The 24,518-nt window shown below is 41.3% G+C and overlaps 1 protein-coding gene across 3 annotated transcripts in view; it reads left to right on the top strand.

The window, feature by feature from the left end:
- The window catches only part of Atg10 (autophagy related 10), a 266,526-nt gene that overhangs the window by 66,350 nt on the left and 175,658 nt on the right, over positions 1 to 24,518 (top strand). For all 3 annotated transcript variants that reach the window (XM_028760149.1, XM_028760150.1, XM_028760151.1), the window contains one exon: positions 8,983 to 9,090. In XM_028760149.1, coding sequence (XP_028615982.1) covers positions 8,983 to 9,090 — 108 coding nt within the window. The remainder of the gene's footprint in view (positions 1 to 8,982; positions 9,091 to 24,518) is intronic.

Genomic DNA, 24,518 nt, shown 5'->3' with positions numbered 1-24,518 from the left:
GAAGGCCTCTGAGGAGATATCCATATCAGGCTCTTATCAGCATGCACTTCCTGTCTTCCACATCAGCATCTACCTTTGGTGATTGCACATGGGATAGATACTCAGGTGGGGTGGTCTTGAGACGGCCCCTCCTTCAGTTTCTGTCCCTCACTTTGTCTCCATATTTGCTCCCTTGGGTATTTTGTTGCTCCTTCTAAGAAGGACCGAATCACCCTCACTTGGTCTTCCTTCTTTATGGGCTTCATGTGGCCTGTGAGTTGCATCTTGGGCATTTCAAGGTTCTAGGCTAATATCCAATAATCAGTGAGTGAATACCATGTGTCTTCTTTTGTGATTGGCTTACCTCACTCAGGATGATAATTTCTAGTTCCATCCATTTACCAAGGAACCTCTCGAATTCATTGTTTTTAATAGCTGAGTAATACTCCATTGTGTAAATATACCACATTTTTTGAATCCATTCCTCAGTTGAAGGACATCTGGGTTCTTTCCAGCTCCTGGCTATTATAAATAAGGCTGCTATGAACATAGTTGAGCATATGTCCTTGTTATATGTTCGAGCATCTTCTGGGTATATCCTAGGAGTGGTATAGCTGGATCCTCGGGTAATGCTATGTCCAATTTTCTGAGGAACCGCCAGACTGATTTCCAAAGTGGTTGCACCATCTTGCAGTCCCACCAACAATGGAGGAGTGTTCCTCTTTCTCCACACCCTCGCCAGCATCTACTATCACCTGAGTTTTTAATCTTAGCCATTCTGACTGGTGTGAGATGGAATCTCAGGGTTGTTTTGATTTGCATTTCCCTGACGACTAAGGATGCTGAACATTTCTTTAGATGCTTCTCGGCCATTCGAGTTTCTTCTGTTGAAAATTCTTTGTTAAGCTCTATACCCCATTTTTTAATAGGGTAATTTGGTTGTCTGGAGTCTAATTTCTTGAGTTCTTTGTATATATTGGATATTAGCCCTCTATCAGATGAAGGATTGGTAAAGATCTTTTCCCAATTTGTTGGTTGTCGTTTTGTCCTATTGACAGTGTCCTTTGCCTTACAGAAACTTTGCAATTTTATGAAGTCCCATTTGTCAATTCTCGATCTTAGAGCATATGCCATTGGAGTTCTGTTCAGGAACTTTTCCCCTGTGCCCAAGTATTCAAGGCTTTTCCCCACCTTCTCTTCTATTAGTTTCAGTGTATCTGGTTTTATGTGGAGGACACATATTTAAATAAGTAGTATTATTGTTCTGTAATCTATCTCTTCCTTGTAGCAGCATACCTTTATTTATTTATTTATTTATTTATTTATTTATTTATTTATTTATTTTGAGGTAGTGTGTCTCGATACATGGCTTTTAAAATCATGTCTCTTCCTCAGGCTCCCACACGATGAGATTACAGGCCTGGTTCATGATTTTAGGTTTTTGGAGGATGCAATGCTGAAGATTAACCTAGGTTCTCAGGAATGCTAGGTTGGCATTCTTCTACTGAGCCATGCCTGAGTCTTGGACATCCTTCTTTGTGAGTGTATATATAATGACGTATTTCTAATGGCTCTGTAGTCTCCACTGGGTGGTGGATTTTAGTTACCGTGGAGCCTGGAGTGGCAAGTAGATGTTCAGGCATTATGTTGGCTACTTTTCTTCTTGCTATGACCACACTTAAAGGGTTTATGTTGGCTCTCAGCTTGGGAGGAGATAGGCCATTGTGATGGGGAGGCAGAGTGACAGGAGAGAGGCCAGCAGTCAGAAGCAGTGTATTAATAGGAAGTGACACTGGGCTATAAAACCTCCAAGCCTGCCTCTAGTGACTCACTTCCTCTAGTTCCACCTCCTAAAGATTCTAGAATCTTCCACCGTCAAGGATACCCACTGAGGGCCGCTGAGGGGCAGGTACTCAAACACCTGAGCCTGTCTATGCAGGACATTTCACAGTCAACCCATAACAGCTAGTCTTAATTAAAAAAAAGTGTACATATATATATGTCTGAGTGAATGTATGTATGCCATGTTCATACAAGAGCCCTAAGTAGTCAGAAGTGGGCATCTGATCCCATGAAATTGGAGTGATAGGTGGTTGTGAGCTACTGTGTGGGTACTGGGAACTTACCCAGACTCCTCCACACTCCTTGCCAGCCCCCACAACAGGTATTCATATGGTTTCCGTTAGAACTTCAACAACAGACCTCTGTAGCATTGTCGATTCCTCTCTGGCTGATGCGATTCCTTTGCCTACATGAAGCCCTTTCCTTCTGTTTTCCTTCCCACTGATTATATCATTATGCTTATATGATAAGGCTTTATAATATTTAGGATCTGTTCAGTACCCATGGCTTAGTTAAAGTGTGGCGGGGGTGACTACTTGTGGTCAACAGTCTACAGATTTCATTGTTCTACACTATACAAAAAAGGGAGACTCTAGACGATAGCTCATATCGGTAACAGGACTGTCAGGAGTTACATTATACGGATGGCTAACAGAGAACCCTCCCTACTCCCCTACCCCCCGGACCCCCCAGGAACAAGTACCTCCAGATGTGATTCTTTCCCACATAAAGGCGAGGCTAGCTTCCTCAGGTGGAGCTTAATACCTGAGGGTGTGTCTTCATCTCTCTGTCCTGATATACCAAGGCATGTTTAATACACTTCAAAATACTCAATCTTCCTCTAAAATGAAGTATATTATATCCCTATTTTTTCTACTTCTGAAATTTTGCTTTTGTTATATTATTATTATTATTATTATTATCAAAATGAGCCAGAGGCTAGTACTTACCCAATGAATTACTTTCACGGGATCTGGTCATGCTGTAATAACCCAGCTTTTTCATTTAATATTTCCAGAGGTATCAGAGTCAGGCAAGGCTCATCCATGCACTTGAAGAGTGTAACAACTATAAATAGCTAGGGCTAGAAGCAGGTGGGTATTGGGGAACCTGTGGGATAAATGAGATTAACATATTCAACCCAAAGGATCACCATATCCATAACAGTCTCTTTCTGAGCTTCTAAACTTGGCTTTTTAAAAAATGAACATCTACTGATATATCTTAGTGTCTGACCTGTCTAGCTTTGTTTTTCTGTTTTATTTGTATATTTTTTTCTGAGGTAGGGTTTTTCTGTGTAACCTTGGATGTCCTGAAATAGGCTTGACTTGGCTTACCCTTGCTTTTCAATGGGAATTTTTCTTCTTGTTCCTTCTTAAATTGATCAGGTTGGGGAAGCTATTGATGGTTTTGGTCTCACCTTTATGGACTTGTCTGGTTTCAAGGATTTTGGTCTGGCTTGTCCCCCTTGCCTTTACTAACCTCGAAGGCCTTGTTGATCAGTTCTAGGTGTGACCTAGAAACTTGAGCTGTCTTCCTCCTTTGCCTGGCCAGCCCCTTTCTCCACCCAGTCATTCTGGACAGTCGTGTTAAGTTTCAGTGCCTTGCCTTATTCCAAAGCACTGCTAAGGGTTGTTAGATAACTTAATAAAAATACCTTTTTAAAAAAAGACATTTTATAAAAGAGATGATTTGTAAAAAGCTTATTAAGTTCAGCATGAGAAGCCCCATAATTATTTGTGCGGCTGGACTGTAGCAGGCATATCGTAGCTCTCTGGGTGGGTGGCATAGCCCTATGACAGCTTGTAAGAGAGCAAATCCAAACATGTTCTTTTGGATGTGAAATTCTTAGATCTCCATCCAAAATGCAGTCAGCAATACACCATAAAAGTTGCCGGTCTCTCTGGGACTCTATAGAACCCACAGGATGTTTTCTCTCCAAAAGTTTTAACATTTGGCTGTACAGTAGGAACATACTGGCCTGGAAACAGATGTGCAGAAGGCAGCCAGCTATTTGTTTGAAGTTAAGCATCACTTACACAAAGGCACAAAGATTCCTACATTAAAAAAATATAAAAAATATTCTTTCTGTGCTCTCTTATCATTTCAGAGTTACCAGTGAGACAAAGGTTGTAGGCATCTTTCTACATGAATATTCAAAGTACACATAACATATATATTTATACCTAATATATTGCTTGAAGAAAATTTGAGACTACCTTGGATAATGTTCAATGCAATACTTGTAGACAATCATCAAGGTTTTTATTTTTTTTTTTGGTTGTGAAGAATGTCATTGTTTTAATATGTAAAAATTTATATTACCACTTCTCATTGATGATTATTCGAGAATTTTTAGATCTTATGCCATGAAAACAGAATTTTATAACTAGTGTCAACACATGAATTTCTCTTTCTGCAGATGTGACTGACTATATCTATAAGATTAAGTTCCTGGATGTAGCATTTCTGATTCCAGTGTTTATACATTTTTTCCCCTTTTCTTTTTTAAGTTTTGAGACAGTTTTACTATATACCCCTTGCTGCTCTGGAACTCTCTCTGTAAACCAGGCTGGTCTCAAACTTACAAAGATCTACCTGCCTCTGCCTCTTATGTGGCATTTATAGATGTGCACCACCGTACTCAGCAGTATATTTTAAGTTTCAGTGGCTTTGGCTAACTTGCTTTTCAGGGATATAATACTGGTTTAATTTTTTTTCTCCTGGCAGTGTACTGGGGACTCCTGCCTGTTTCACCCATAAATTTGCATGTATGGTACACATCATTGTTTTTTGATCTACAGGTCAAAATGTTGTCACATCATTTTTAATTTGCATTTTCATTATGGTTAATGCTGAACATCTTTTTATCCACATGTATTCCCTTGTTGGTGATATATCCATCCATCCATCCATCCATCCATCCATCCATCCATCTATCTATCTATCTATCTATCTATCTATCTATCTATCTGTATATCTACATTCCCACCTATCTTCCCCTCATTTTCCTTGGGCTGTTAGTCTTTTTTATTGATTTGTTATAACTATTTACATTTTGAGACATTTAAAGCTGTTTATATATTGAGGAAGTCAGTGACAAGAGCTAATTTTTGCATCTTACATTTGTCCCCTATTTGTTGCAACAATTTGCATTTGAAAGAATTTAAAGCTGTTTGTTTATTGAGTGGATTGGCACCTTTTTATGACAAGAGCTCGATTTTTTTGCATTTTTATATTTGTCCTTTGATTTTTTATTCTGTGCAGCATATTTTTCCTTTTTTAAAGATAAATTTTATTATTATTTTTTTATTTTATTGTTTTGTGTGTATGTATGTGGTGTATGTGTATATTCACATGTGTTGGGTGAAACCTTCACAGTGAGTAGTAGTGAGGTTGATTTCAGCATTTGGAAAGGTCCCTGTAAGTTAGGGTCTTCATCAAGGTCTTGCCTCCTTTCTTCCTAGGCAGCTATTGATTACTTCTTTAATGCTCTGAGTTCATTAGGTGCTCAACGTTCCTAATACTGGCACTACATTAGAAGCTGTTGGGATACTGGCTCTGGCTTAATCAGTGTAGATCAGGCCCCAACCACAGCATTTAGAACACTGGGGTAGACTTTCATGCACAGCTAGGGTTGAGAATGAATGCCGGTGCAATATCATTGAGTAAAAGCTTTACTGTACATTGTTCCAGTGTTTCCAAATATGTATGGCACTTACCTGAAATTACTGGTTCAGGGGCCCGAGGTTGGCCTGTGAACCATGTTCAGTGTTCAGGTGATGGTAAAGCTGCTGGTCCCCAGAACACTCATGGATGGGTGGGGCTTATCAGTCACGAGTGTAAACACTAGCCTATGTCTGTCCTTATGGAGTTGAAAAACAAGTTTCTTGAAAATGCTTCATCCCTTCCCCCTTTTCTCTAAAAGTGCAGTTGAAGTGGGTGAGATGTGTAGTTCCTGTGTTCTTTCATCCTCTTGTGATGATCTGGGGGTTTTCCAGGCTACCTGGATGGAGATTTTATGTGGAATGGTAGTCTGGATTCTGCAATTGAAAGGCTGGCTTCCTCTAAGAAGTGGATCTGATTTTATTGTAATTTACGAGGAGAAAGAAAACTAAGAGTTTAATACTAGTTGGCCTAATGTGTCGTTGTCTGTTCGGGTCAGTCAGCAGGTTTTCTAGCGCAGGAGTGAGGATGCACGCTTCCAATTCCCGCTGTGTCCTTCACTGTACCCCGCTTACTGGAGCTCCAACGTTGAGGCGCCACTTTGTAACCGCCCGTTCTGCTGCTCCGGTCCACGGGTCAGGGCCTAGCAAGAGAGAGAGTGGGGGCAGAGACGCGAAGAATGGAGACAGGACAGGGAGTCTGATCAAGTCTCGTTTATTGGAAGGAAATCCTGGGTATTTATACCCTTTACCACGCGCCTTACCCTCGTGGACAAGCACAGCTGAAGGCACTACGTCATGTGCCTCGCAGCGTGGATATCACGTGCACCTAGCTAGCAGTGAGGAGACCACGTGCACCCAGCAGCGTGGATATCACGTGCGCCTTGCAGCTGGTGGCACTAAACAGCAAAACAAGATATGTGAGAAAAACAAGATGTTTATCAGAGTGTGCTCAGCTGTTTCGGGCTGTTGAAAACAAGTCTCTTGTCAGGGTAGATGGTCTGAGATGGCTGCAAAGATGATAGCCACTTTCAGCTAGGAGTCGGCTCCCAACACTAATGGATCAAGTTAAATCTTAAACCATGGTTAACATAAGAAGTAGGTGGGGAAGCAAGGGAAGAATATTGACTGGAACAGAAAATGTTACTGCAAAGGGGAGACCAGTGAGACCTTGTGTCCTGGCCTAGGCCACTAGACTTGAGAGCTTGAGGGTGATAGTTCTTGGGCTTTTACATTGGCCTGTCTGTACAAGGTACTCCTCAGTACTTGTTAGCATCCTTCTCAGGGTCTACTTAACTGCATGATGGCTGCTGGAGAGCTACTGTCTGGATTTTATACAAAAGAAGAGCTCCTTTCCCTAAGGAGTTAGAAGAAAATTGGCTACTGTTCCAAAAGCAGAGTGAGTGTTTGATCAACCTGAGTAGTAATGATGATGTGGTCATTGCATTTATGTGCTGTTTGGCAAATATTAATTTTTTTCGGTGCTGGGTATCAAACTAAGCTTCATATATGCTAGATAGGAGGTGTGCCACTTTGCTGTCTTACCTAAGCTTATATTGTCCAAATACAGGGATTTCGATAGTATAGGTTGGATGACGTATATGAAATTTAAAACAATAATTCTGATAATTTAATGCTTAAAATTTATGAAATGACTAAAAGTAATAATTTTAGATATTTGATAGTGTACTTTCCAGTCAGGAATGATATTCAGCATGCTCAATAACCTATCATCGCAGTACTAACTAATCAGATGAATTAGATCCAGCCATTCAGAATGGAGTCATAAGTAGCAAGCTTCCAAGTAAGGGCTAGCAGGCTGGCAGCCCAACGTGCTGTAAGATATGTTTACATTTCCACCACATCTATCTTTCTACAATTTTTAAAAAAATTTTAAATTTATTTTGGGGTGCTAGGGATCACACCTAGGGCCTGTGTGCTAGACAAACAGTGTGCCACTGAGCTATCTCCCAGCTTCTTAATTCTCTTTACAATTATGGTGATCGTAATTTTTCCCCCAAGAGGTGACACAATATAATACTGCACAGCAGATGAGTAGATGAAGCGGGAAGAGACCAGGCATTCTCTCCCTTGTTGGGGGTTAGAGGGCTGAAATCAAGGCGTTGGGTCATGTTCCCTCTACGGCTCATAGACTGAACCTGTCACCTCCATGCTGTTGTGGTTAACAGCAGTGCTTGACAGTCCTTGGCTATAGCTACACCCCTCTACTCTCCATTTTCCTGTGGCTTTCTCAGAATTTCATGTGTCTGTTTCTGTCTTCAAATGTTCTTCTTACAAGAAGAATAGGCAACCTCTTCTTCCTTAATTGTTATGTAGATCCTGTTAAGGTGTCAGCATGCTGGGTGACAGTGTGCTGGAGGACTAATTCCTTCCCATGCAGACATCTATGCATGGAGAGATACTGTAGTCTTCCATATACGTTTATGGAATTCAAGCAAGTTTTGCCTTAAAATGGAACTTATTATAGTTAGATAAACACTACACATGGCTGTATTTTAAGAGCAAGTATAAGAAAGCAGAGAAGAAAGCAGTTAGTAGGGCTGGAGGGTTGGCTCAGTGGTTAGGAACACTTGCTGCTCAATCACGAGGACTGAGGCTTGATGCCAGCCTACATCAGGCTCACAAACATGAGTAATTCTAGCTTCAAGGTACCCAGCATGCACTTCTGGCCCCCATGGCCCCTCACACACATGGCTCTACACTCACAGAGACATATATCCCCAGAAGTGCACATACAGAAATAAAATGCTTAGAGGAAACACGCCAGTGTGAGGCCAAGAAACATTCTCCTGTGACTGACACACATGTGAAAATCAGGTGGTTGTTTTCAGCCCTCTGAAGAGCCATTCTGGGGAAAAGGATTTTGACCCCTGAAGACAGAACTAGAACCATCGAGCCAAGGGGAACGGTGCAGTGTAAGACAAAACATCCTCGGGTTATGGTGCACAGAATATTGGGAGGTACCATAAGGAAGTGGTAAATGCAAGCTCCACAGACAGTTTGGGCAGCTACTGTATATAGATATTGCTCTATGACATCTCTTCCATCAAAGACACAATGAGCCTCACTTCCAGCCTTGCTGTGAACCCTCAAAACTCCTGGTGGACACCATTCCTCACAACATGGTACTGCTTTCTGAGATGTTAAGTGCTTTTTTACTGTTTACCATCCTGAAGTTTTGTTTTCTGACCTTGGTGTGCTGGGCTAGTAGATCAAAAAGAGTTAGAAGAGATTAATTTAAAAGAGGAACATTAATAAGCAAAAAAACCTAGGGAAATAATATTAGTATTTATCAGATAGTAAACAGTGTACATTGGGTTAGTCTGGTCATCCATGTTATCTCATTTGTGATAATATCTCAAAGTGCCTGTTTCTCCTGGCATGCCTTAGAATGAAAGTCACACGGTGGTTCTTCAAGTCATGGGTTCTGGCATTAATTGGCATTTTTCATGTCTTCTTTGTTGGTGGAGCACAGGATTGTTCTGATGGCTACATGTGCAAAACACAGTTTCAAATAAAGAATCAGACTCCGACAGCACATCTGGGAACAGCTGCCAGTGTGCGCACATGTCTCCCCACAGAGGTGAGTAGTTTAGTGTGCCATGAGCTCCTTTTCAGTCTTCATGAAGTATGTTAAGAGCTTTCATTCTGTGTTATGTATGTTTATATGTTAAAAATTGAATAGCCCTTGGATCCTAGGACTGTTGGTGGTAGGTATGTGAGCTTCATTTCTGAGGAGTTATTTTCTTCGTAGCAATGGAAACAGCAGCTGTGGTGTATACTGTGAGCCCTTCAGTTCTAGTGACATCTCAGCCTATATAGATATAACTTTGTGCCTAGACTGCCTTTGACTGTTTTTCTAGTCATTTGGAAATGTGTAGAATCTGGGTCTTGTTCTTTAGAAAAATCTGATTAACTTGAGAAATTTACAAAATTGAAGGTTATTAAAGCACTGAGTTCTTAGTGGCTTTCTGGAATACTTTCAGTCTTTTTTATTTAAATCAAACTACAAGTAGCCTTAATATGTTTCTTATAAGAGAAGGTGTAGATATCCATTCTGAAACAATAGGGAAATCTGTAAAACTGAAATAATTCCCCATATACCTTTAGTATACACTGTTAATATTTTGGAAAATACTACCTATTTTCCTTCGGTTTCTCCTGTATATGCATTTGGTACCCAGGAAGGATATCATGAACATCCTTACATTTCAATAAACACAGGATCCGTAGTTCACTTCAGTGGCTCCATGGTGTTCTATTTGATGACTACACCGTAGTTGTATACTCTTACTTCAGGAAGCACTGGAATTGTAACTGATTACAGATGATTGGTGGGAACTAATTGCTTCAGTACAAAGGAAGAAATCATGAATGTTTAAATTCTGAGCATCTTAGTAAAAAGGCAGATGCTTTTTGTACATGTGTCTTGTGTGTGTGTGTGTGTGTGTGTATTCTCTGCATCCCTTCCTGTCTTTGTGTACATGTTCCTATCTGTCTCTCTGTGTATGCACATGTTTCTGTCTCTCTGTGTGTACATGTTTCTGTCTGTATGTACATGTTTCTCTTGGTATGTGTGTGCATGTTTGTTTCTGTATGTGCATGTGCCTATAATGTATCTGGGTGTATATATGTCCCTGAATGTATACGGATGCTAGGTTCATGTAGGTGTTTTCCTCTTCCACTCAGGTAGAGTCTCTTGCTGAACCTGGAGCTCACTGTTGACCCAGGCTCTTCTTTTTTCACATCTCTAGTGCTAGGACACACTACCACTCTCAGCTCCCACAGGGTGCTGCTAGTCTGGACTCAGCCCTGCACTCCTCGTGTGTGCTTGGAAACACTTTACCCGCTGAGCCGTTTGCCTAGTGGAGATGCTCCTCTTCTCATGTGTGCAGGAACAGGCTGTCCTGCTGCTGGTCTGGGAGTAACTTCTCCGGTAGTGTCTGATCACAAGTCGTCTGTAGGGATTCGGTGCTTAGGAGCACTAAGTGCTGCACGGAGGTCGTTGGAATCTTGATTACTGCTTCATGACTCAGTAGCCAACACCAAACCCGAAGCCAAACAGGTTAGGAGACTTTTTCAATTCATTACGTATTAGCTTAGAAAGGTAACAGAAATGATGATTAAAAAGGCAAGTCACTAGTTTTTGTCTAACAAGTTGGCATAGATATGAAAAGCACTCAAAGCGCCGTGATTGTATGAGAGGCTAACAGTGTCTGATGGACATGACAGAGTTTAAGCTTGTGCACATGGTGTGCGTAATCTACACCGAGTAGAGACATTTACCCTCCTATCAGTTTTTCATTCTTTCCCATCTGTAACATTGCCCAGTTCGTTTCACCATTTAGGGATGTGGGAGGAGTGCTCCACGGGAAGCCCATCCTCTCAGTGTTTCGCCATTGGTGCTTTGCTGAGCCTGCCTCATTATGTTTCCATCTCCATCCTTCTGTTTAGCAAACACACTGGTTTTGATGTAGTGCTTCTACATCAGAGTAAACTCCAGAATGGAGCTCACAGAATAACCAGAAATACATGCAGAAGTGCATGTGTCACACTGCCATTTATGATAGGAAACAAACAGAAGCTACTGTAATGTGCAACTGTGGTGGGTTGGTTAATTAAAGTCCATACACCATGGATACAATGACTAGAAAGACCTCTTAGGTAACCAACAGTACAAGAATTAAATGTTAAATTCTATCTGCAAGCTTGCTTTCTTGTGGGTATCTCACTTTCCAGCTCCCAAATAAGAGAGAACACTTTTAAAGCTGACTGAGACATACAGTACTGTGAGTGACTGTGCCTCTTGACTTCTTGCTAGTCTTCAGCTGAAAGAGTAATTGAGAAGATCTCAGCTTGGCGTGGCAGTGTGTGCTTCTGATTCCAGAGACAGATGCAGGAGAATCAGGAGTTCGAGGCTCTCTTCAGCAACATAGCAAATTTAGAGACAGTGAGAATGACGTAAAACCTTGTTTTAAACAAGAAAGCAAATGATGAACAAAGAAAAAACCCACAGAAATAAAAAGATTATATATATATATATATATATATATATATATATATATATATATATAATGGATATTATTTTCCTTCTAATCAATTAAGATTCTCTAAACTGCAGATTATTTTAAACATTTTCTGTTCTGCCCTTCCTCTGCAGGGGTTTCCTTTAACAGTGTGGTTCCTTTGTTTCTCTTTCATATCTCATGAACTGGTATTTACTGTTTTGAGGTCAGACTGCTTCCACAGAGTGTAAACCTGTCCATAAGGGGTTACATAATAAGTGTCTATAATCTAACTAGAATCAGCTTACTTGTGTATGTTGATAAAAGCTGGCCAATCAGATGGGTTACTTTGAATTGATTGACTTCTAAAAGGGTTTTACTTTAGATAGAATAGTATTTTTTTTCCCTGATAATCAGTGCATGTAGAAAAGTTACAAATGTCAGAAAAGCAAAGCTAGCAGGGGTTTTCAGTAGTATGCGTTTGGAGGAGGAGGAGGGGGGTGTGCCGCTAAGCCCATCGCTTGCCGGTTGAGGATGGTGTCTTATTTTTCTTTTTATCTATTTGTCTCTCATATATTGCATCCCACCTTCTGTTTCAGCTCCCTCCCCTTTCCCAGTCTCTCCTCCAGCTCCCTTTCCCCAAATTCACCCCACCCCACCCCACCCCCGCCTTACTTCCCTTCAGAACAGGCTTTTCACGGACATACAGCATAAAAATACAGCATTAAAAGCTCTAAGACCAGGAATAAATTCCTACATCACAGCTGGACAAGGCAACCTGGTAGGAGGGAAAGGGCCCCAAAGTCAGGCAGAGGAGTCAGAGACAGCCCTGCTCCCGTTGTTAGGAACCGCACAAGAACACTGAGTTACACAACCATAGGATACATGCAGAGGACCTAGGTCAGACCCGTACAGGTTCCCGATCTCTGCGAGCCCACTTAGTCCCAGTCAGTTGATTCTGTGGGCTGTGTTCCTGTGGTGTCCTTGATCCCTCTGGCTTCTCCAAACCTTCCTAACCCTCCTCCACAAGACTCCCAGAGCGCTACCTAATATTTGACTGTGGGACTCTGCATCTGTTCCCATCAGTTACTAGATGCCATCTCTCTGGTCTCTCTTACAGCAATACGCTAGGCTCCAGTCCCAGCGTATCCTGCAGGCATCACCCTAGCCACTTTTCTCCATCCCATGGAGTTTCCATTGCCCTAGGTTTCCACCTCACTCCTGATATGCCCCCTCCCCCAATTCCAATCATTTCTCCCAGTATTCCCTCTATCCCCCTACCTGATCCTTCCTGCTCCCATCCCCACCCACCCCCAGTCCATTCTTGAAATCTATTTTTAACTGCATTTGTGTGTGTGTGTGTGTGTGTGTGTGTATGTAGTTTTTACACCCTGACCACATTTACCCTCATTCCTCTCCTTCCAGACTTTCTCTGCACCTCCCCTCTTCCCTTCCCACCATCCACTACTCCATTTCTCTTCAGAAAAAGGCAGGGCTCCCATGGATATCGAACAACCATCACATATTTCTAACACAGTATGTCCAATATCACCAGAAAAATATTAAATTTTTTATTTAGTCTTCTCTCGTATATTATTCCATCCTGACTACATTTCCCCTTCCTCTTTTTTTCTTCCATCCTTGATTCCCATCCCCAGCTCACTCCTCATCCACTGCCCTGTAGAAAAGGGCAGGCTTCCCATGGGTGTCCACCAAACTTGGCATATCAACTTGAGCACCTCCCTTCATATGGAGGCTGGATGAAGCAACCTAGCAGGAGGAAAGGGTCCCAAAGGCAGGCAAAGGAGTCAGAGACACATCTGCTCCCACTTTTAGGAGTCCCACAAGGAGACCAAGCTATACTGTCAGTGTTCTGGATTACACAACACATTGATTGGTGAAAGAGCCATTGCAGGATGAATATGGGCTTCTGAGCATCAGGGGATCAGCCTCTGAAGGACTAAATCCTGCCTGCTTCCCAGAAGCTCTTTTTATTGTACAAAAGGCACTTTTAGCAAGTCAATTTCTGAATACCAAAACTTCTTGTCTGACCTAGAGGTTATCTTTAAAGATTCATCACTTAGGTGTTTCTTAACCATAGGAGACTTTCTGCTTTGCCAGGCTCTGAGAATTTTTCAAAAGAATAATCCCATAAAGTCTCAGACAATAATCACTGACAAAAGCCTACTTCAAAGCTGAGGTGCCATCGCTCCAGATTCATGTCAGATAAAAACGATTCTGCTAAGATTCTGCTACACTACACAACTGTTCCTGTGCAGACGGCCTCGGTCAGTTCCATGCGGGATTCCTGGTTGGTGGTTCAGTCTCTGAGCCCTTAGGAGCCCTGGTTTGTTGATTTTTGTGGGTTTTCTGGTGGAATCCTTGACCCTTCTGGCTTCTATAAACCTTCCTCCCTGTCTTTCTGCAGGATTCTCCAAACTCTGCCTAATGTTTCACTGTGGGTCTCTGCATCTGTTTCCCTTAGTTGCTGGGGGAAGCCTCTTGATGCCAGTTGGGCTAGACACCAGTCTTTGAATATAGCAGAATATCATTAGGAATTATTTAATTGACTTTTTTTCTAGTGGTGTTTTGTTCTATCCTAGGTCTCTGGGCTGTCCAGCCTTTGGTTCCTGGACCTCCAGCCAGGTGTCAGGAGTGGAGTCCCTCTCAAGGCAATGGTCTGAAGCTTGACTAGCTATTGGTTGGCCAGTCCCACAATTTCTGCGCCACCTTTACCCCAGCACATCTTGGAAGTAGGACAAATTATAGGTAGAAGGTTTTGTGGCTGAGTTGATATCACAGTCCCTCCACTGGAAGTCTTGCTTGGTTACAGGAGATGGCCAGTTCAGGCTTCATATTCCCCATTGCTAGGAGTCTTAGTTAGAGTCAGCTTCATGGATTCCTGGGAGTTTTCATTGTACTGGGTTTCTAGGATGTACCAGAGATGTGTTACACACACCATTCCAGTTGTCTCTCCTAGTACCCTCTTTCTCAGTCATCCCTACACCTGGTCTGGTCCACCCTGTTCCCATCCCCATATCCTATTTTGACCCTTGTCCATCCCCACTTTTAGTTGGTCTATCTACAATGTCTATTCTAGTTCTCCCTCCCAGTGAGATTCATGTGATCCCCTTCGAGCCCACCTCCTTACTTAGCCTCTCTGGATCTGTGGATTGTACCATGGTTATCCTTGACTTTATGGTTACTATCCATTTGTAAGTGAATACATATGGTGTTTGTCTTTCTGGGTCTGTGTTACTTCACTCAGGATGACCTTCTCAAGTTCCATCCATTTGCCTGTAAATTTCATGATGTCATTGGTTTTAACAGCTGAGTAGTACTCCATTGTGTACATGCACCACATTTTTATTATCCACTCTGTGGTTAATGGACATCTAGGTTGTTTTCAGTTTCTGGATATTACATATAAAGCTGCTGTGAACATAGCTGAGCAAGTATCTTTGTGGTATGGTGGAGCATACTTTGGGTATATGCCCAGGAGTGGTATAGGTGGGTCTTGAGGTAGATTGATTTTCAATTTTCTGAGAAGCCACCACATTGATTTCCAAAGTGGCTGTTTATGTTTGCACTCCCACTGGCAATGGAGGAGTGTTCCTGTAGTTCCACAGCCTTACCAGCTGCCACTTAGGTTTTTGATAGTAGTCATTCTGACAGGTGTAAGATGAAATCTCATAGTCATTTTGATTTGCATTTCCTGGATGACTAATGATATTGGACATTTCTTTAAGTGTTTCTTGGCCACTTGAGATTTCTCTTAGAGAATTCTCTGTTTAGATCTGTACCCCATTTTTAAGTGGATTATTTAGTTTGTTGATATCTAGTATCTTGAGTTCACTTTAAATTCGACTCTTAGCCTTCTGTCAGATATGGAGTTAGTGAAGATCTTTTCCCATTTCTGGGCTGTTGTTTTGTCCTATTGATGGTGTCTTTTGCCTTACAGAATCTTTTTAGTTTCATGAGGTCCCACTTATCAATTGTTGATCTTAGTGCCTATGTTGTCTCCTTAGTGATCTTAGTGATCTTAGTGCCTAAGTTGTCTCCTGTGCCAATGCATTCAAGGCTATTCTCTACTTTCTCTTCTATCAGATTCAGTGCATCTGGTTTTATGTTGAGGTCTTTGATCCACTTGGACTCGAGTTTTATATTTTTCCACATGCCAGCATTCAGTTAGACCAGCACCATTTGCTGAAGATGCCCCCCCCCTTTTTTTGGTCTATTTTGTATTTCTGGCTTCTTTATCAAAAAATCATGTGTCCATAGGTGTTTGGGTTTACATCTGGGTCTTTGATTTGATTCTATTGATCAACCTGTCTGCTTTTATGGCAAGACTGCTTGTTTTTTATTACTATTGCTCTGTAGTACAGCTTGAAATCAGGAATGGTGACACCTTCAGATGTTCTTTTATCATATAGGATTATTTTAGCTGTCCTGGAAATGTTTGTTTTTCCATGTGAAGTTGAGTATTATTCTTTCCAGGTCTGTAAAATATTGTGTTGCAATTTTGATGTGGATTGCATAAATTCTGTAGATTGCTTTCAGTAAGGTGGCCACTTTTTGACATGGATCCTACCTATCCATGAGCATGGGGGATCTCTCCATCTTCTGCTATCTTCTTCAGTCTCTTTCTTCAGGGACTAGACATTTTATTATACAAGTTTTCATTTACTTGGTTAGAGTTACCCCGAGGGGATGTTTTATATTACTTGTGGCTATTGTGAAGGGTGCTTCTCAGCCCCTTTGTCATTTTTATATAAGTGGACCACCGAAATCTTTTTTTGAGTTAAATTTGTATCCACATATAACAGTGAAGTGTTTCTGGTAGAATTTTTGCTTATGTACACTATCATATTGGGTTCCATTTGTAAAATAAAAGATTATTAATATTATTCTGTATATATTAATTAATGTTAGAAATTAATATGGTGGCAATTATCCAGACCAGCTTTTTTCCCAAAAAACTACACAGAGACCTTTTAATAATTTAGAGATAGGCTTTAGCTAGGCAGACTCTCAACTAGTTCATCTAAATTAGCCTGACCACTAGCCATATCCAACCTTCTAGACCAGTATTCACATTTGTCTCCTCCTTTGTCTCCTGGAAAAAAAGGTTTCCACCTTCTTTTTCCTAGATTTCCTTTCTTTCTCCTACAAAGTCCCACCTTCCACGTTCTGCTCAGCTAATCGGCCATAAGATTTTTATTAAAGCCAATCAGAGAATGCCTTAGGTAGATGAAGGACAGAGATACAGTTTCACACAGCATATTCCAACAATCACATTATCTTCAGAGAGCAATACTTTCCTATTGAATCCCCTTGATCTTCTTTAGATGTCTTATTGCTCTAGCTAGAACTTCAAGTATTTATTGAATAGATATGGAGAGAGTGGACAGCCTTGTCTTGTTCCTGAGTTCAGTGGAATTGCTTTGAATTTCTCTCCGTTTAATTTGATGTTGGCTATAGGCTTGCAGTAAATTGGCTTTATTATGTTTAGGTATGTCTCTTGTAATCCCTGATCTCTCTCAGTCTTTTATCATGAAGGGGTATTGGATTTTGTCAAAGGCATTTTCAACATCTAATGAGAAGATCATGTGATTTTCTTCTTTTCATTTTTTTTTATTTACATTTCATATGTTATCCCCTTACCCCATCCCCCACCCACCCGGGAACCCCCCATCCCCTTACCCCTCCTCCTTCTTCTCCGTGGATGTAACCCCCACCTACCCCCCCACTCCCACTTCCCCACCCTCAAACTTCCCACCCCCTGGGGCGTCCAGCCTTCATGAGGTCAAGGATCTCATCTTCCATCTGTGCCCGGCAGGGCCCTCCACTCTTACATATTCAGCTGAAGCCCTGGATCCCTCCATAAGTGCTCCCAGGCTGGTGGTTAGGACCCTGGGAGCTGTAGTTGGTTGGTATTGTTGCTCTCCTCATGGTGCCACAAACCCTTTCAGCTCCTTCAGTCCTCACTCTAACTCCTCCATTGAGAACCCCATGATCAGCTCAATGGCTAGTTGTGAGCCTCTGCCTCTGAATATGTCAGACTCTTGAAGGCCTCTGAGGAGACATCCATATCAGGCCCTTATCGGCATGCACTTCCTGACTTCCACATCAGCATCTACCTTTGGTGACTGCACATGGGATGGATACTCAGGTGGAAAGGTCTTCAAATGGCCCCTCCTTCAGTTTCTGTCCCTCTCTTTGTCTCCATATTTGCTCCTTGAGTATTTTGTTGCTCCTTCTAAGAACTGAATCACCCCCACTTGGTCTTCCTTTTTTATGAGCTTCATGTGGCCTGTGAGTTGCATCTTGGGCATTTCAAGTTCTTTTCATTTTTTAATATGGTGGATTACATTGACAGATTTTCATATTTTGAACTATCCCTGCATCCCTGGGATGAAGCCTACTTGATCATAGTAGATGGTCTTTTTGATGTGTTCTTGGTTTGTAAGTATTTTATATAGTGTTTTTGCATCAATATCCATGAGGGCAATTGATTTGTAATTCTCTTTCATTGTTGAGTCTTTGTGTGGTTTTAGTATCAGGATGACTGTGGCTTCAAAAATTGAATTTAGTAATGTCGCATCCATTTCTGCTTTGTTGATTAATCTGAAGAGCATTGGTGTGGGGTCCTGGCTTACCTGGTTTTCAAGGAGTTGGCCTGACCTCTGATAAGGTAGAAGGCGTTGGGAAGAGGTGTGGGCAGGGATATGGTGATGAGGAGAGGAGACACAGTGTTGGTTTTCGCAGGTGTGGGTGAGCTGGTGAGGGTTGAGGGGTATTACCTGGGGTCAGGACTGACCTGGCCTCTGGTAGGGTAGAAGGCTTCCACCAGAGGTGTGGGCCAGGATCACTAATGCTTCATTTTGAATTGTTTAGTAAATCGTAGTAAATTAGATTGCCTAATGTGGATCCCAACAGCAAACATAGTTAGAAGAAAGTACTAGATTTGGAAATTGTATTTTGTAATTTTTTATTCATGTTCTAGCAGTGTGACCTTGTGTAAACCTCAGTTTTCTCACCTCAAGTATTTTTTTTTTTTGGATAAAATATGCAAAAGCGATACTATTAATTCTAACACTATTTCCTGATCATACAATAAAGATCATACAATAGAGAGTACTAAGTGAGTGGACGAGAAAGTTCGAAAGGAGAGCATGTGACATTTTGTTTCTGTACTTCTCATGCTTTCAAAGGGCGGGAATAACCTGCAGGTCAGAGAGGCCCTCCACAGGCCCAGTGGCCACCAGCACCTCACAGTATTGTTTGGAGACTACTGAATATGGCTCTAACCCAAGAGTAGCAGGAGAGTATTTAGGACATCTCAAGATTTATAAGAAGTGTGCATGTACTGTTACACTTTCTGTGATAAATACTAGACTGAGCTACATTCTCCTTTTGTATAACTTTTTTCTTCATCAAGAGTTCTTTCTTCATCAAGATAAATTTCTATTTATTTAGCAGTATGATTACGGGTATGATGATCTACAATTTGCCAGTTTTTCATTTGTAGCTATCTCAAAATTAATATTTTATCATAATAGCTTGCTTATATTTGTGATAGAGTAGAAAATATATGACAATTTAGATATATACTTAGGGTAGATGGTAATTAGATGGGGATATATTGTTTCTCTTAAAATGCAGTGGACTATTCATATTTAACAATTTTTAAATTTTAGTATTTAAGCAAATTTTTATGATGAGGATTGATTATGCTCATGATAGAAGAACTTGAGGGTTATATAATCTTAGTTTGTGAAAATTACCAAATTTAGCTAAACTATACTTTCAGAATGGGATCTGTCAGTCATGAAAATTATGATGATTAATGAACATTAAACAAGTGTATAAAGCAGCATTTTCAACTACCAGTCACCAAAAGACGCCTACAACCTGTGCAGAGGGAGCTCAGGACATGGTCTGTGGCACTAGAAAACACTGACTTAAGCAAAATACCCAGTTTTAACCCTAAAATTGTGACACTCCGATAGCTAAAATAATTGTATTTTCTGCTGATAGTAGCTGATTGTGCTTGTACATAGCTGAACAACCATGCCAAAGGAATGCACATACATGAATGTCAAAGGAATGCACATACATGAATGTCAAAGGAATGCGCATACGTGAATGTCAAAGGAATGCGCATACGTGAATGCCAAAGGAATGCACATACGTGAATGCCAAAGGAATGCACATACGTGAATGCCAAAGGAATGCACATATGTGAATGCCAAAGGAAAGCACATACATGAATGCCAAAGGAATGCACATATGTGAATGGGTAGATTTTTAAGTCAGAAGGAAGAGTTTCTGTGGTGTTAGTACTTTTATTTGTTTATCTCCAATCAATATTTCTATCAGTGACTCTAATAAATCCAGTTTTAACATTCGTTTGTGTTAGTATTAGTATCTGTGTACTAAGAGTTTAATCCTCATGAAGAAATACTTGCAGTGATCATTTATTGGCTTTTCTATTAAGTGTCAATATCCCGTATTAGTTCTGTATTATCTGTGACTGACCTGTGGAGAAGACAGTAGTGATGGATTTAAATGTGCAGTTAGCGAAGTGCACGGGAACGCTGTGATGTAGAGGAGGAAGACCCGAGTTCACTTCAGGCCTCTGGCACTGCCGAGTGGTTTGAATGCATGACTTAATTTTATCTCATGATACGGATACCTTTATTACCATCATTGTACACATAAGCAAATGGAGACGTGATGGTTAAGAACCTTACCCAGGGACAAAAGCAAGGCTGTGATTAAGTTTGACTTCTAAACTCATGCTCTCAACTACTCCAAAAGCTACAGAGACTTAGTGAACACCAGAATCATCTGGAAGCTTGTTAAAAGCAAATTATTTTGTAACAATTTGTTCAAACAAATTGCTGAGTCCACACCTAAAGTTTTTGATTTAGTAGTTCTAATGGGGACCTAAGAATTTGCAGTTCTCATAAGCTTCCGGACAGGACTAATGCTGCTGGGTCAGAACTACACTGTGAGAACGACCACGCTCCTCCTCCAGCATGCTTAGTAGATCTGAGATACTGCACAGATTGTTAGCTCATAGGATGGGCCAGAGTCAGTATTGCAACTGGGATGAAAGCTGTCTGAGGTCAGGTTTACCAGAAGCAGAACACTGACTAGGATTTCTCTTCAAATGATTTATGGTAAATGTGCTCTTAAGAGAAAAGAAGTCGGAGAAGCAGGGCAGAGCAAGGAAGAACAGCTGGGGAAGAGAAACTGGAGGCAAACTTTATCTGATCTCAGTTCTTCATTTCAAATCATATCAGAAAATTAGTCCCACTATGTGTCACTGGGCTGCCTTTGGTAGTCTAGTAATCTGTTTCATTAGCCAAATCTTTAGGTAGGTAGCTTCAGTTTTCTGAGTAATTCTTCAGAGAAGGAGTTCTTTATGAGTTATCAGCCAATAGTCAGAAGTAGAGGTACGTGGACCAACCTTAAAGCAGATTTATAAGGCTATCAATGATATAATTATTAAAGAGTGACATAAACCAACAAAATGGAACCTGGGGGAAAGTGGTCTGCCCACTACATCTGTGAATTCCACAAAGGAGAAACATAAACATTGAACATATATGACTTTTTTGTTGCCATTTTTTAAATAATGAGAAATTTAGATACATAGCCCAACACACAGGTGGCCTTTGAATATATTCTAGAAACTCTCAGGTTCCAGAGACGTTATGGAGGTCTCTGTAGTTAAAACTGCTTTTTATAATAGCATGATCATGTTACCTGGGATGCGTATTCTCATGCCTCCTCAGGCTTTCTAGAGGTTGTCTGATCTGTGAGAGTAAACATATGTTATGAAAAAGCAGATACAAGATCTAAACCTATGGTCACATATATGACCCTGTTTTTAAAAAGTCAGTGGGGCTGGAGAGATGGCTCAATGGTTAAGAGCACTGGCTGCTCTTCCAAAGGTCATGAGTTCGATTCCCAGCAACCACATGGTGGCTTACAACCGTCTGTAATGGGATCTGGTGCCCTCTTCTGGTGTGTCAAGGACAGTATGCTCATATACATTAAATAAATAAGTAAATCGAAAAAAAAAGTCAGTGGCTCAAAACACAATGAATCGAAATGAATGTGAAAGATTTGTCAGGGAGTGAAAGCAGCGGGACAAGAGTAGTGGGAAGAGGGGAGAGTGTGGGAGCTGAGAGTGGTCAGTGTGCAATAGGCATGGGTGTGAATGTGTTGAAGAACAAATTTAATTTATAAAAAGTTAAAATAGATTGATGAATTGAGTTGTCCTTATTACCTCAAGCACTTTAAAACAAGGTCATCTTCTAACTAGTTCTTTGCTTTTAGAATTATGTTTTCATAGAAATATGTTCATAATTATATTTAAATTAAGTGAATACTTTCATTTGGAATTTAATTTTTAATATAGCAAGTACCCATAAATAAAACATTTAACCAAAAATTTATTGGTATCCTCAGTGGACTTTAAAAGTATAAATAACTCCCGATAACAAAATATTTGAGAATCACTACTCTAGATCAAGCAGAGTATTACATTATTACATGTGAAAAACATTGGTAATGAATATAGACAATACATTCATTCATCAATAATGGATTCGGAAGTTTATTATGGAGCTCACCTGATGGGGAGCATGCCGCAGCAGCGGTGTGCTTGAAAACATTGTTATCAAGAATATGTGGCAGTCTTGGTGTGACAGTTGACCAGAAAACCAACAGGGATTAGTCGTTTTCAGATATCTGAATGCTTTTGTGCAGAAGAGAGAGTAAATTTAGTTTGTTTCTGAGGCTAAGACTTGTGTCAGAGTCTGACAGCTGCTCTAGACAAATTTGCTTAGCATTACCCAGAGTGAGACTGAAGAAGAAGCAAAAATAGGAACGTCCATCCTCCTTGTTAGTGGGGACCTTCAGCTACAGTCAGGACAAAGCCCAATCCTGCCCCCACCTCTTAGAACAGGAGTGGCATACTGAACTGCCCAGAGGCTTACAGCAGCCAGGCAGGAGAGGAGTCCCTGAAACCGGCTGGTTGAAAGTTTTGAGGGCTGTGTGTTGCCAAAGGGGAGCAGGCATGGCCCTCCAGCTTTGTATGTTCAAAAGGTGGCAGAGGTGTGGAGTTTCATGCAGATTTTTGAGAAAACATTGCATGAAGTTAAAATATCCTTGATCTTTGGGCAGCAAATGTTTCTTAGATGATCAGTATCCTTACTTCAATCATTTGAGGAAGGATACTTGAATAATGTGGAAAACTAAACTAGGGACTTCTAAGTTTCATTTAGAACTTAATGGCTAATAGATAGTTTACGTATAAATCACACTTTGTTTCTGACAGAGTCTGACTCTGTAGTTCAAGCTGCATTATTTCACGATGTGTCCTAGCCTGGCCTTGAATTCATGAACATCCTCGTCCTTTAGCCTCACAAGTGCTGAGAGCATAGTGACTTATTGTGGGACCGTGAAAGGATCAATTGGTTTCTGGTGGAGCACTGGCTGGAGATGGTCAGAGACCCTGCAAGGGACGGCATACATTTTGCCACACTCCCAGAGTCCAAGCTCCTGCGGCCAAAGACCTCCATTGATCAGTGCTTTCAGTCACGTAGGGCGATGCTCCCACCAGCCCCTCCACAGGTAGAAGGCTGACTACAGGCCTCAGGGCCTCGAGAGATCTCCATATTAATGAGATACCTAAAGGCCAGAGGGCGTAGCCAATTAAGTATTCCTCTCCAGACCCTCCTCCCTCCCTATTTAACTCAGGTCTGCCCTGAGGTCCGGTGTTAAGGCTCATCCACCTTCCACCATGACAATAAACCTTTTAAAACCATGGACTTCCTTGTGTCTTTGGGGACCCACTGTGGGGAACCGCAGAGAACATTCCTACCTCGAAGGCTGCCAATTCAAGTAAGCTAGCCAAGCCAGCGACTCAGCCAAGTGAGTGCCAGTAACCAAGAGTCTCTACCCTGCCAGATCTTCTCCCTCATCCCTCTTGGCTGAGGGCCGGTCCAGCCCATATGCCCTCGTGTCTTGGTTCTTCCATGGCTCCCAGCAGCATCTGGGAGCCCAAGGACAAAGACCACCGGCCTCCCAGTCAACCACCTTGGCCCAGAGACCCCCACTCAGGAGCTCTGTCCCCACAGGACTTCAGACTGAGATCTCCCCATGCCCAGCTAGAGTCCTGTGGCCTCTCACATCCCAGTGTCTGCCCAGTGCTGTGTAGAGGGAACTCAGTCAAATTCACCTCTCTTCTGCCTCCCTGAGCTGTGGCAGACACGCAGGAACCACAACACAACCCAACAGAACTCCTGCCCACACACAAGCTACAGCTCTGCAACTTATATTAAATTTTATGTTTTAAAATGTACAAAAAATTACCTCTGCTAACAGCTGAGTTCTTAAAAGATATGCTTTGTGTGATATAGGAACTCAATTTACTTTTCTGTTCTATCATGGACTACCTGTCTTGATTGTAGAAAAATAGCTAGATTTGGATTTGTATGCCTGTGACATTATCTACAAAGGATTTTAAAAATCAAAGTGGGACTGGCAAGATGACTCTGGAGCAGGTCAGTGTGCTTGCAACCAAATCTAACAACTTGAATTCTTCCTCTAGAACGTACCTGGTAGGAGGAAAGAACTGAATCCTATAAGATATTCACTATCTTTAGTTTATGCACTGTGACATGTTCTCTCTCTCTCTCCTCTCTCTCATATGCACAAATAGAAATGGAATGGAAAGGAACTGTCATGATCGCTACCTTTTAAACTGACTATAATTTAAAATTATTGTTAAAATGGGATAGATGATGATCCATAATGGGTTGGTTGAATGCAGTGAGGTATCTTTTGTGTTCTACAGGGAAGAAGGCGTCCTTGGAAGTCGGTCAGTGGAGGTGAGACATTTGTAGAATCGTTGCTGTGACTCACTTGCCACATTTCTGACAGTGTGAAATAACAAATGAGACCATGTCTTTTACAAACCCCACAA

The sequence above is a fragment of the Grammomys surdaster genome, unplaced genomic scaffold (assembly GCF_004785775.1).
Source record: "Grammomys surdaster isolate TR1022 unplaced genomic scaffold, NIH_TR_1.0 126391, whole genome shotgun sequence".
NCBI classification, from domain to species: Eukaryota; Metazoa; Chordata; class Mammalia; order Rodentia; family Muridae; genus Grammomys; species Grammomys surdaster.
This window is presented reverse-complemented; position numbering and strand designations above follow the sequence as displayed.